The 12822-nt window shown below is 35.8% G+C and overlaps 1 protein-coding gene across 1 annotated transcript in view; it reads right to left on the bottom strand.

The window, feature by feature from the left end:
* Nucleotides 1-999: 999 nt before the first annotated feature.
* LOC114290536 (5'-3' exoribonuclease 4) overlaps nt 1000-12822 on the bottom strand; it is a 29107-nt gene continuing 17284 nt past the window's right edge. The window contains exons 16-24 of the mRNA XM_082885557.1: nt 10110-10238; nt 9955-10031; nt 9820-9860; nt 8002-8076; nt 7739-7896; nt 4035-4139; nt 3851-3926; nt 3478-3560; nt 1000-2897 (exon numbers count right to left, since the gene is read on the bottom strand). Coding sequence (XP_082741683.1) covers nt 1712-2897; nt 3478-3560; nt 3851-3926; nt 4035-4139; nt 7739-7896; nt 8002-8076; nt 9820-9860; nt 9955-10031; nt 10110-10238 — 1930 coding nt within the window. The 3' untranslated portion in view covers nt 1000-1711. The remainder of the gene's footprint in view (nt 2898-3477; nt 3561-3850; nt 3927-4034; nt 4140-7738; nt 7897-8001; nt 8077-9819; nt 9861-9954; nt 10032-10109; nt 10239-12822) is intronic.

Genomic DNA, 12822 nt, shown 5'->3' with positions numbered 1-12822 from the left:
TAATTTACCCTAAATTTTTAGAGAGTAACTTCCTTCAGCCCTTATAAAACCAAAAGAGATCCAAATCCAAAGACAAACAAACTTATTCCCTACCACCAACAAAATTATTTTATAGCTTCGATTTTATAAAGATGAGTTCATGCATTCACACTACACTACTACTGCTAGTACTGTTTGCGTTGCTCTTGATGTTGGGAAAGCTAATCTTACTATATTTCACGTACGGGTCACAAATCAACTAGGGCAAGGATTTAATGTGACTCTGCATTGTAAGCTCAAATACAATGATCTAGGTATCCATGTGCTCCAATATCAACAATATTTCGAATGGAAATTTCACAACATCTGTGGGACTACGCATTTTCATTGCTATCTTCAATCACAGCAGGGAAACAATGCTTTTGACATCTACAGACAAGGAATGTGTAATCAGCATTGCAATTGGTTTATAAGAACATAGGGCACTTGCTTAGAAACTCACAAGCCTCGTTACAAAACCTTTCGCTATGCATGGCCGCCAAGTTCAAACAGTGATGTAAAGGGTTGACGGCATTGGGGGAGTTGCGGTGGAAGCATAACTAACAAATACTATGGTGACATCAAACATTTGTGTGTGAAAGAAAGAGATGATAGCATTGCCCAAGCAAGGGACAATTACAATTTCATAGTCATCAAAGGATTTGTTAATAAATGCTCGAAAATACTTGCTAATAAGTACAAGAGTTAGTTTATTTTTATAAAATGTACAATTATTTTAAACTTTGTTAACTATTATTCTTAAAACGCTTTTCAATAAGACTAACTAAAATACTTATTACGAATATTATCATGTTACTACATTTTAGTTCAATTAGTAGAATAGATATATTGTGTGATCGTATGCTCAAAATTTTATTGTCATTTCTTTAAAAAATTTCGAAGTATAAACAATTTCAGCTCGTTTACTTCCCCTAATTCCAACCACAACACTTTCAAAAAAAAACAAACAAAACAAACGAATAGACAAACCAAAGAGTTCAATACCTTCTCCTTCGAACCAACGACAACAGTAAAGCATAGAATTTGAAACACAAAGGTATGCAAAACTTCAACAAAACAAACACCAGTATAATGGTTAAAATAAACCTAAATTTAAATTATGACATTCCAAACCAAAGCACTTGACAAGTGAATTCACTTCTAGTAGTTCATAAACAAATTGTATATTCTTACTCTTAAAAAACTTGGAGGGAATACTAACCAACCCTCGGTAGGTCTTAACCGCATGATACAACAATAGGTACCCTACCTCCTATGCTGCTTTGTTGGTTCCGCAACTGTTGACTTTACACTCTTCACCCTCGTAAAATTGATGTAAATAGAACTGTTGAACTATCACCAGAGCTACAATAACCTTTTCTCCATTTTCTTTTCCCAAGTCAGGTGATGGAAAATAACAATTAACCATCTTCGAAGAAAAAAATACCTTTTCAAGGCAAATATGGAGCAGAGGGAATCGTGCTTATGCAGGGGTAAAATTCTATAAATCACCAACAGTGGGCATGTTATAAATGTATACCGGTCAACAGAATTGTAGCTCTCTAGGATCCACTATTTGAGCCACCATGAAGTTCTTTTACTTCTAAATTTGTCATCGATCCATTATTTGAGCCACCATTAAGTTTTCCTTTTACTTCTAAATTTGTCATCAACATTAACTTTTGCTTCTTGATTAGGCGAAGTCGGTGATTTCTGTTCTGTAACTTGTTTTTAGAATCATAGCAGTGCAGTTTTCAATGCCTCCATCTAGTTCCTTCCCACAAACCGTTGCTTTCAAGTTTGACTGGCAAGTCGGGTCATCCACACCTACATGGTTGTTTTTGACTTCTCCATCTAGTTCCTTCCCACAAACCGTTGCTTTCATGTTTGACTGACAAGTCCGGTCATCCACACCTACATGGTTGTTTTCAACTTCTCCATCTAGTTCCTTCCCACAAACCGTTGCTTTCAAGTTTGACTGGCAAGTCGGGTCATCCACACCTACATGGTTGTTTTTGACTTCTCCATCTAGTTCCTTCCCACAAACTGTTGCTTTCATGTTTGACTGACAAGTCGGGTCAACCACACCTACATGGTTGTTTTTGACTTCTCCATCTAGTTCCTTCCCACAAACTGTTGCTTTCATGTTTGACTGACAAGTCGGGTCATCCACACCTATTTGGTTGCCCAGTTTATTACGGCGACGACTACCTCTTTTCCGTTTCCTTTTTCTAGATTCAGCAATAATGCAGTTTTCACTGCCTCCATCCAGTTCCTTCCCACAAACTGTTGCTTTCAAGTTTGATTGGCAACTCGGGCCATCTACACCTATATGGTTGCCAACTTCTTCACCATTAAATTCTTCTCCTTTTACTTCTAAATTTGTCAATGATCCATTATTTGAGCCACCATTAAGTTCTCTTTTTACTTCTATATTTGTCGTCGACATTAACTTTCGCTTTTTGATTCGGCGAAGTCGGCGATCTCTGTTCCGTTTCCTTTTTTTAGAATCAATAGCAGTGCAGTTTTCACTGCCTCCATCTAGTTCCTTCCCACAAACTGTTGCTTTCAAGTTTGACTGGCAAGTCGGGTCATCCACACCTATTTGGTTGCCGAGTTTATTACTCCGACGACTACCTCTATTCCGTTTCCTTTTTCTAGATTCAGTAGTAATGCAGTTTTCACTGCCTCCATCCAGTTCCTTCCCACAAACTGTAGCCTTCAAGTTTGATTGGCAAGTCGGGTCATCCACACCTCCATGGTTGCCAACTTTCATGTATCCATGGCTTACTGGTTGCTTTGCAAGATAATACTTACAAACAAGCTGATGAGCCAGTTTTGCAAGAGAATGACCAGAGACAGACTCGGGGATGGGTGGCCTGGAAAGGTTCACAAAGTGTAGCAGAAGACATGAGAACAAATACAAGGAATGATTTCTAACAAAACATAGACCAAGTAACATCAACAGAGTCAAGTGACCTGAATCATTGCCTAATTGGGTAAGAGATCATGTTTTTTTTGTACATGGAGCTGTAAATGATCCAATTCTAACCAAGTATTTGGTTGCTCAAGCTTGATTTTAAAAAACTTTTCAAGTTTTGAAATATCTGCTTAATACTTGTATAGTTCAAGTAGGGATCAACAAACTTTCATTTAATGATGCTATTTGAATCATGGAACCAATGCCTTCTGCAATGGACCAGTGGTTAAGCTTCAGCCTATAAGCACAAGCATGTGGGTTAAAGGCAACCATTTTATGCAAATAATCAGGACATGCATTCAACTATATAGGAAACGGGTGTTTAAATTACTCTAGCTAACTCATATTAAAAGGAGTGGAAGCCTTATCTATTTGGCTCGAGCCTTCGCATAAAATGAACTAGCTTTTGGTTGCAAGCAGACACATGGATCCAACACGTAATTACTACAAAAGAAAAGGACAAATCTGGAAGCTCTCACCTTTTAGGAACTATGCGTCCAAGAAGGGACGATTTCTCATGCCATAGAACAGGTGAAGGTAGGACATCTCGCTTTTTGACAGCCTGATACAAGACAAGTACAAGATGTATGACAAGCAAAATGAAGACTGAAATAAGGCTCAATGCAACTATCATGAATAAAGGATTAAACACCGATATATTCATTCAATAAGAATGAAATAGATATGATATTATTCACAATATGCCAATCAAGGAAACATGGCATAATCTAACTTAACCATGATTGAGTAGATTTTGCACAATACATGAATAAAACAAAATCTTTTTAGACTTTTGAACATTACTTGACTGGTTGGATTTCAAACTCGCAACAATGTATAAACGTTACATACCTTCTCAGGCACAGTCACTCCTTCTGGTGGTTTTGGGATGTGAGAATGAAATGAAGGGTATTTGTAGAAGACAGATCTGCAAAAGACGAATAAAGTGAACAATTAATAGTTGACAAGGAACTGGTGATGTACCACTTGGTACAGTCTATGTTCGAAGCAAACATAACCATCCCCAGAAACATACAGGACTTCATTCTTCATAATCATCGCCATGTCACCAATCGGTGGATTGATCTCCAGAGGACACACAGGTTTATCAGAAATATAAATGTATCCATTCATCCCACCGCTGCGTGAAAGTTTCAGTTAGCAGCAGAACGGTAAAAAAAAAAACTGGAATATAGTCATTTTTTAAAAATTACTTCAACTGAAAGGCAAACTTCAATTAGCACTCCTAAGGAGCAAATAATAGAATAAGATCATCTTATATTCCAGAGAGCATAACATGACAAAAAATCACGTGAAGCTTGCAAAACAAGTAACCATGCACTACCAAAGGTTTAAAATTTCATAAGGTTGAACAAGGAATAGATGTCAACACAGATTGTTCTCCAATGGTCCACAACAAACTCAGGTAATTGCGACAAGGTTTCTTTGTGAGGTGGACAACACCAGGGGGTGATCATAGTCTCTGACACACCAGATGAGAGTGGTGAAACATGTGAATTTATGAACTATCAAGCTTGGATACCACTTCAAGAGTTACTAGGTCATTAGCCAATTGAAGGCTCTCCTAGGGCACTGTGTCCCATATTGGTGGAATCAAATGGACATAAATTTACTTTTTAGGACGCAGGCTGCATCTACATAGTTCAGCTGGGGGGAAACTGAAACTGACATGGGAAACAAAGTGCTCTATGACAGACTTCAGGAAAGGAACAGCAGCATCCCATGAGAAGCCCCAACAGTGATCAGCTAGTGATTTTAAAACATACATAGAAATACACATGTGCACATATCAATAAGCAGACGGCTGTGCAGCTCACTCATGCACATAACTGAGTATCAAAAAGGATTAGAAAGAGAAACCAGAAAGATTGTCAATAGCAGAGAACAAAAGGGGGGGAGAGAGATTTTGGAGAAACAAAAATTGGATGAGTAATCTGGGATACCGCATCTGGGAGCTCCAATGTTCAATCTACTTAAATTGAAGAGAAGACCAATTCTAGGAAGCCCAGAGAATAAATGGATTTTATTCAGGTGCAGTTTTGGCACAAAAAGTACGGTGTATATTGAAAGACTCTGGATACTACATTGTCAACAGTCCCCACATATTCAAAGATGTGCATAACCAGGGCTATAAGCATAGGCCCCATTTGTTTTCAAAGGTAAAATAGAGGGGATTAATAGTGAGGGGATTGTTAGTGAAGGGATTGATAGTGAGGAGATTAAGTAAAATTGTATTTGTTTTGATAATAGTTGTTAGTGTAGGAATTGTTAAATTATTTTTATATAAAATAATAAAACAAATAAAAAAATATAAAAAATTAAACATTAATATTTAAAAAAAAAATTCCAATATATAAAAAATAAATAAAAAAAAAATTTCTGAACCCCTCACTATTTTTCTAATACCACCTCCACCTCCTCCATCTATATCACCTCCTCCATCCTAATCCCCTCCCCAACTCTACAAACAAACAAAAAACTAAATAACCCCACCTCCATCCTAATCCCCTCCCATCTATTTAACCCCAAAACAAACGGGGCCATTGCGTTAACTAGAATACGACTAGTAATACCATGCTGAGTTTGCGTCATGGAGCCTCTATAAGGTCTGCATCACTGTGCATACAAACCAAACTACTAGTGCACCAGCAAGTCAATCATTGATGAAATGTGAAACATGTCAAGCATGAGACAAATCCTTCAGAGGCAAGAAGAGAAATGCTCAAACTAAACGTAAGGCGGTAAGTCACCTCAGCTAGTCATGGTGGTTGTCATACAATGGCTGTCCAAAAGCCCTATTAGAGAACAGACCAAACTATTTATATCAAGTTCTCACACCTTCTTTGACATGAGAAACACTTGGCACACAGAGATGGATGGACAGACAATATGGAGTACAACCAGACAGCCAAAAGGGAGAACAATTCAACTAGAAATACTTGAACCCAAGAACTCCTAGAATCAAAACTCTAATACTAAGTTAGACAACCACTTTCTCAAAAGTTTAAACTATTTGAAAACATGCCAAAGAAAGTACACCAAGCCCACAGTAATGTCAGGTCTAGCTTCACTTTCTAAACAGTTTGTTACCTCTCAACATTCCAAAACTATCCTCTAATTGATGGTTACATCCAAAGTCGAGTTCTTTCATTTACTGAGCATTCCCAAACTACAAAATTAAAAAAAATCAACTAAACTTTAGTCCAATTTACTTGAGATTGGGAGCATGGATCTGTTCTCTCAATTGACACTATTCGAAGCCATATCCTTAATCAAATCCAAGCCAATCATACTCTTTCTCGCTGACTAAAACCATGTCTTTAACCTTCCTCTTATCGTATCAGGACCTTCCACCTGGATAAATTCACTCTTCACTGAGCCATTACTTGGTCTATGTTGCACATGGCCAAACCATCTTAACCGACTTCTCCTCATATTATCATCAGTTTGTTTCATTTATCATATATATATATATATATATATATATATTATCATCAGTTTGTTTCAAAATTTGGAAAACAAAAAATCAAAGTAGAGAATGACCACCAGCATTAAACAAATGCGCAAACAATGGCCGGCATTCTTTGCTTCTTGTCCCTCCTCCTCCCATCTCCCTCTCTTGACACCACCATAACTCCCATAAGAGACAACATTGACGGCTTAAGTCTCACTAATCCAAAAGCAAATTTTATGGAGAGAAACAAACCAATAAAAATTAAAGAAAAGGAAACATTAGCACAATAGCCTCAACTCAAGGAAATCAATTTTAAAATATACATAGCTTGAGTGTTTCTGGTATACTTTGACGTAAGAAGCATGGACACTTGTAAGAAGATGGCATGTCCATGTTGGTCCATGTCAACACGGACACCAATACTCATCGGACACTACTCAGCACATGTCATTTTTTTAAGACCAAGATACTCTTTGGACACTTGGAGGATAATCATTGCTTAAACACCCATAAACTAATTATAGGTTAGAACAATTTGACATAGGATACAATGATAAGAGAAAAACAACGTAATTTTATAGAAATTAGTGTTATATTGCATAATTTTATCTTTAAATAATATATTCATATATATGCCACATAATAAATATATAAAACCATTATATGCCACATAATAAATATATAAAACCATACTTTTGTGTGTCCCCATGTTTCGTGTCAGTGTGTTCATGTTGTATCCATGTCGTGTCGTGTCATGTCACGTGCTCATGTTTCTTAGACTTTGACTACTACTGTGAAGCTTCACTTTTGTTTACAAATTGAACCCTACCAAATTCTAGAACTTTACTAGTTTTTCTGCAAACTCCAACTTCATGTCAGACTCCTTTCAAAATCCAACAAAATCAAATCAAGGTCACATCTATGCAAGTTTTTATCCATTCAAATGTTTTTTTATGCGAATGACTTCAATCTCTAGGATATATATATATATATATATTTAGGGACCAATCCCACCGCCCATTTGTAGGTGCCCCATTTAAAGCTAAAGCAAACACTCTGTATGAGCTGGCCCCAAGGAGCTTCGCAGCTAGTGAGTATTGAACCTGAGACTTGTAGGGAACACACACCCAGGCTTCAAGTTGTGTCCACTAGGCCAACCCCGCACAAACACAAGCATGGAAGATAATATATGAAAGTATCTCAAATTTTCAAAACAATAAAAGATAGTCTCTCCTTGACAAGCACTTCTCCATGATGGAACGCACCTTAGTTCAGGGTCGATCTTTCGTTTGACTTTAGCCTCGAGCAACTTTGGATGATCTTTATTTTTCTCATAGAAAGAAAAGATCTTCAATGCTAAAGAATGAGATTTGTGAATAAAGAGTACATCCATGCCCAAACCGTTTCTTCGTTTTTCTTCATCCTATATTGTAATAAATACCATTCATATGGTATATTAAGAGAGAAAAAAAGGACATGAACTAGTAATTTCAATGTATGAAAATATGTCTATAATATCAAGCATTACCGTCAATGTGTGCTCCACCTTTACAATTTCTGAGAGAAGGCGGGACTCCTTAATAAATGGTAATTTGCAAATAGCCTGCCCAACCAGAGAAAAATGTTTTAAAACAAGCATCCACAGCTTTGTAGAGGAAAATAACATGAAAATTAAACTATTTGCTAAACATTTTCAAACTTCGCCGAAAAGATTTGTCCAATACCCTAAGCTACATGAAAGCAGAGATACAAGCACCTAGTTATACTTGCACAATGGTGTCAGTGAATTCTGTTGATTCATATAGTTTTGGCATTAAAAAGAAACTTTGTTACACTTCTTACTAGTTTTTTATTAGTAAAATAAAGGGCTTGTTCGGTTTGTATCTCAAGGTACAATTTTTGAGAAATTTTCAAAATTTTCTTTGGTTCAAATTTTTAAAAAAAAAAATTTCAAAACCACTTTCGCTCTCCTACACATCAATCAATCACTTTTTCTCTCTCCTCTCTCATTCTCAATCACTTTTTCTCCCACACACATCTACTCAACTACAACAAAATATCAAATCATCCCAAACTCCAAAACTATTTTCAAAATATACAACCAAACAAACTAAAAAAAAAAATTCTAACCTCCCCAAATTTTTTTTGAAAATTTATCTCAAAACACAAACCAAACACTCAAATACTTCTTACTAGTTGTAGGCGACAAGCTCTTATCAATCTCAATTATCTCGATGAGAATGACAATTTAACTTATTTCGTTGACTAGAATATAACAAACATTGAATCAAGGAATTTATTGATAATAGATTTAGTGGAGGTAGAGGCCATGACCCAGTGTGACGTCAAAGGTTATCCACCCCCAACCAAGTGGTGAGGGTTTGAGCCATAAGAATCAGCCTCTCCACTAAAAAGGCAGAGGAATGCCACCTACCTACTACCTTGCACAGACCATATTATAAGTGTGAGCCTTGTCCACTGATTACCAATTTTTTTAATATTTTAGTGGACGAAATGCTCAAATCATACACGTGATGACTTTAGAAATTAAAATTTTCACAATGCTAATATGTCCTCAAGTGTCAAAACAAAGTTTGTATTCTTTTTAGTTAATTTCATTCAGTTACCAATATTTTTTTAACATAAAAACAAATATCAAAAAGCTTGAACATCAAATTGAAGGAGGTAAGCCTTTTCCTTTTGTGGTTTTGCATTAAAACATTTATATTATGACATCATGCAACAAAAGGAGCATAGGCGACAATGGCACCTCTTGATTGGATTAGTTATGTACGAGACGATAAAAAGAAAAATAATTAACTTAGTGCAATAGCATACTCTAGGCATTACTATGTAAGGTGAATATATTAACAAGATTAGTAAAAATGATTTAACTTTGTGCAGAATAGAACCACTGGTACTAGTCCTATCATAGCAAAAAAGAGAGCACTGACATTTTAAAGGTCTGTACAAAAGAAGAGTAAAGGCAAGACAATGCATCAATTAAGGCAATTATATATTTCTTAAAGGCATAGATAATAGCAAATGCAAATAAATCAAAAACTGATAGGACAAGCCTTTGGTGATATGCAGCTAAGACAAAAGGCAGAATCAAAAGGATGCCTACAAATATTGCAATGAAAATCTTAAGAGCATCAAACAGGCTGAAGTAAGTGGGGGTAAAAGTTGGAATAAAAAATTTACCCAAAAAAGCATGATTGATTTGCATGCAACAAAAAATATCAATCCAAAGCATTATACAGCATCCACAAAACTAAATAATTGCAGTTTTGAAATAGCTAACGTATCCAAAACACAAATACAGAAGCTCAAACTTAATCAATACCTGCCAAGCAAAACGTTTTCCATCCATGTCCAACGCAAAATCTGCGAGCAAATTTCAGGATTACATACCACAAAAGAAAAAATAATTAGTTAAAATTGTCTAACAGAACAACAATTTTCTCAGAAAGAACCCTACCATCAGGATAGAAGTCCAAAATAGGTGATGATGAATCTGTCATCAATTTCCTGTAAAAGAAAGGAAGTGCATGTGCACTAAATGGAACCTATGGGTCAGTTCCCAGTAAGATTTAATTAAACAAGCCAAAGAAGCAGACAAATTCAATAAGAAACCTCGCAGCAGGCAATACACCCATTAACTGATCAAATGGCTTAAAGGGCTTCCCAAGGGTGAAGTAAATTTCCAACTGATCAAGACCATAAAAATCTGAAGCAAATGGGGCGTAATGGTAAGGATAGAACCTGCAGTATTAGGATTGTGTAAGAATGACATAAAGAACCACTGTAGTTTTACATTAATGATTTAACATATAAACAAATCCGTCAAAAAACAGTTCCTACGGATATTGTGCATCACAAACCCATAAAAACTTTGTGCCCCCCCTAAAACGCCAGAGTTAATTTCCTCAAGACAAAATGATGAAAGATGGTTCCAACATATGGGTTTCTACATAATTATATGCAGGCAGCACAACTTGAACCCACTTTCTGTTTATTGCATTCCACTTGTGAGTGAAAGGGGAATTCACGTGAAGGGTATTGCCCAAGTAAAGTACATGCTTGGAAAAGGCGGGAAAAAAGGAACACTCACGTGGACCCCATCAATGGATCTATGCACTATTGGTGTCACAAGGCTGGAAAGTATTCTCTGCCGGGTTTGGAGCCAGCCTAAATGGTTCTAACACCTTTCCATTATGAGAACATAGGTCTTTCATAATCAAACGAGAGGCATTTTGGTAACTATCCAGATCAGGGTTATTTGGTAATTTTGACATTTTTAGTGCACAGATCATGTTAGTGTTTGTAGAGAAAATTCACCTAGTCATTTCTTAATTGGAAATATGTTCAATTCTTGGTTTTTTTCCTTCGAAGAGTTAATAAAATCCTTTGTCTAGTAGAAGTCCCATACTTCTGTAAAAGCAAGCTTGCAGAGACAATCAATTCTGCCAATTTTTGCTCTTTCAATGGTGAGACTCATTGTTTATAGGGAAGATTCCTAGAACACCCTTATAGTTTTACTAGGAAGCACGGATACGGACACCGGATACAGGAATATGGATACAGCAATATGCCAAAATCAGAAAAAGTAGGATACGGGTATGGTGGGGATGCGTTCGTAAAAAAATAAATAAATAAATTATAATTTTAATAATGTATTCGCATGAAAATAAAACCTAAAGCAAATTAATAAATAAAGAGAAGTCTTCAAACATTCATAAAACATCCAAAACTAGAAGGTAGATCAAATGCAAATTAAACATCATCCTTACATGCCAACACCAAAAAAAGAACGACCGCAGAGAGAAGAAACATGAGAGAGTGAGAGCGCGAGAGAAGTGAGAGAGACAATAAGAATACATCAATTTGACAAATTCTATTACTTATCTCACTATATTCCTCTTATCAAAGAACTAAACAAAGTATTAGAAGTAATATGTGACTACACGTATCCAATATTTCAAAATTAAGTATCCGATACTCCAAAATTAATAAAAAATTAATTAAGTATCTGATACTTTTAAGAAGTATCCGATACGTATCCGCGAGTATCCAAGGAGTATGGGTATCTGATAAGTATCCGATACCGATACGTCTCCCTTTTTGAAGCATTTGTGCTTCATAGGTTTTTTAGTTACAGCACTGCTGTGCATAACTCACATCCACGAAATAGCCTGGTTTCACCCTAACTAAATACCTATATCCTCAACTTTTGATCTTCAACCCTAACCCTAACTTACCACACCATTCAAGCCCTATAGGGCTATAACCATCAATTCTGAATTGTCCAAAAAATCCAGTAACTGCTGAGTATAAGAAGCTCAAGGAAGACTAAATTTAAAGCAACGATGATATTTGGACATTGGCATGATTTCATAGAGAAATTGATAGAATCTTCTATAACTATTTTTCTAATATTATTAGAGAGTTATTTTATAATTATATGTATGTTTTCTAGGATTTTAAGCTTAGGGGTATTTTTGTAATTTGCAAAAATTCTGAATATGGGTTGTGTGGGTCACCCATGGGTTGTCTTATGGGTTAAGTTATTTAATTCGTCTTTGTTTTGTTTCTTATTTAGTCTTAGATTAGTTTTAGAAGTCAAAAGATATTATAATAGTTTCATTTTTTGGTTGTAGTTGGTTTAAGAAGTCCCCTAGTTCTATATAAAGCCATGTAATGCGTATAATTTAATAGAGCTTATATTTTAGATAATTTTTCAGAGTTATTGAAGCTTCTTATGGATTGTGTGATGCAACTTTGACCTTGGGTGTGATGCCTATGGATTTTAAGTGTGATACCTAGACCTATCTTCTTCTCTTCTTTCTTCTTCTTTTTTGTTTTAGTTACTGTTCACAGCCTTGTAACAGCCCCTAAACAGTGCTACAATCCCATCCTTTCATGCTTAAACTCTTACCTATTTATTACCCTAAACAAACCCTACTTGTCCCCTATATTCTTCTTGCAATTGCAGCCATAAAATCTAATTAAAATCAGCTCCAAAAGCCTAGATTTGCTGCAGTCCCTAATTGTCCTGCATCAGTAAGCAATTCCCTATAATTTCAAACCTAAAACAGCCTCAAACTCTTGGCATTTGGTCCTATATAGCATCCTTAAACTCTAATCTTAACTTTCCAATCATTAGGGTGCCGTTTGGTAACACTTACGTTTTTCAGTTTATATTTACAAAAATTTTAAAAACTCAAATAAAAACTTGTTTGGCAAATTTTTAATTTATAAATCAGTGGTCTCAGTTTATAAATTTGGCCAAAAATTGTAAACTCAAAAAATGTGTTTCCGTTTTGAGTTTTCAATTTTTTTTTAACCA

This window comes from Camellia sinensis, chromosome 1 (assembly GCF_055761805.1).
Source record: "Camellia sinensis isolate YWXY chromosome 1, ASM5576180v1, whole genome shotgun sequence".
In the NCBI taxonomy this organism is placed as follows: Eukaryota; Viridiplantae; Streptophyta; class Magnoliopsida; order Ericales; family Theaceae; genus Camellia; species Camellia sinensis.
The sequence above is the reverse complement of the archived record's forward strand: the minus strand, read 5'-3'. Positions and strand labels throughout refer to the sequence as shown.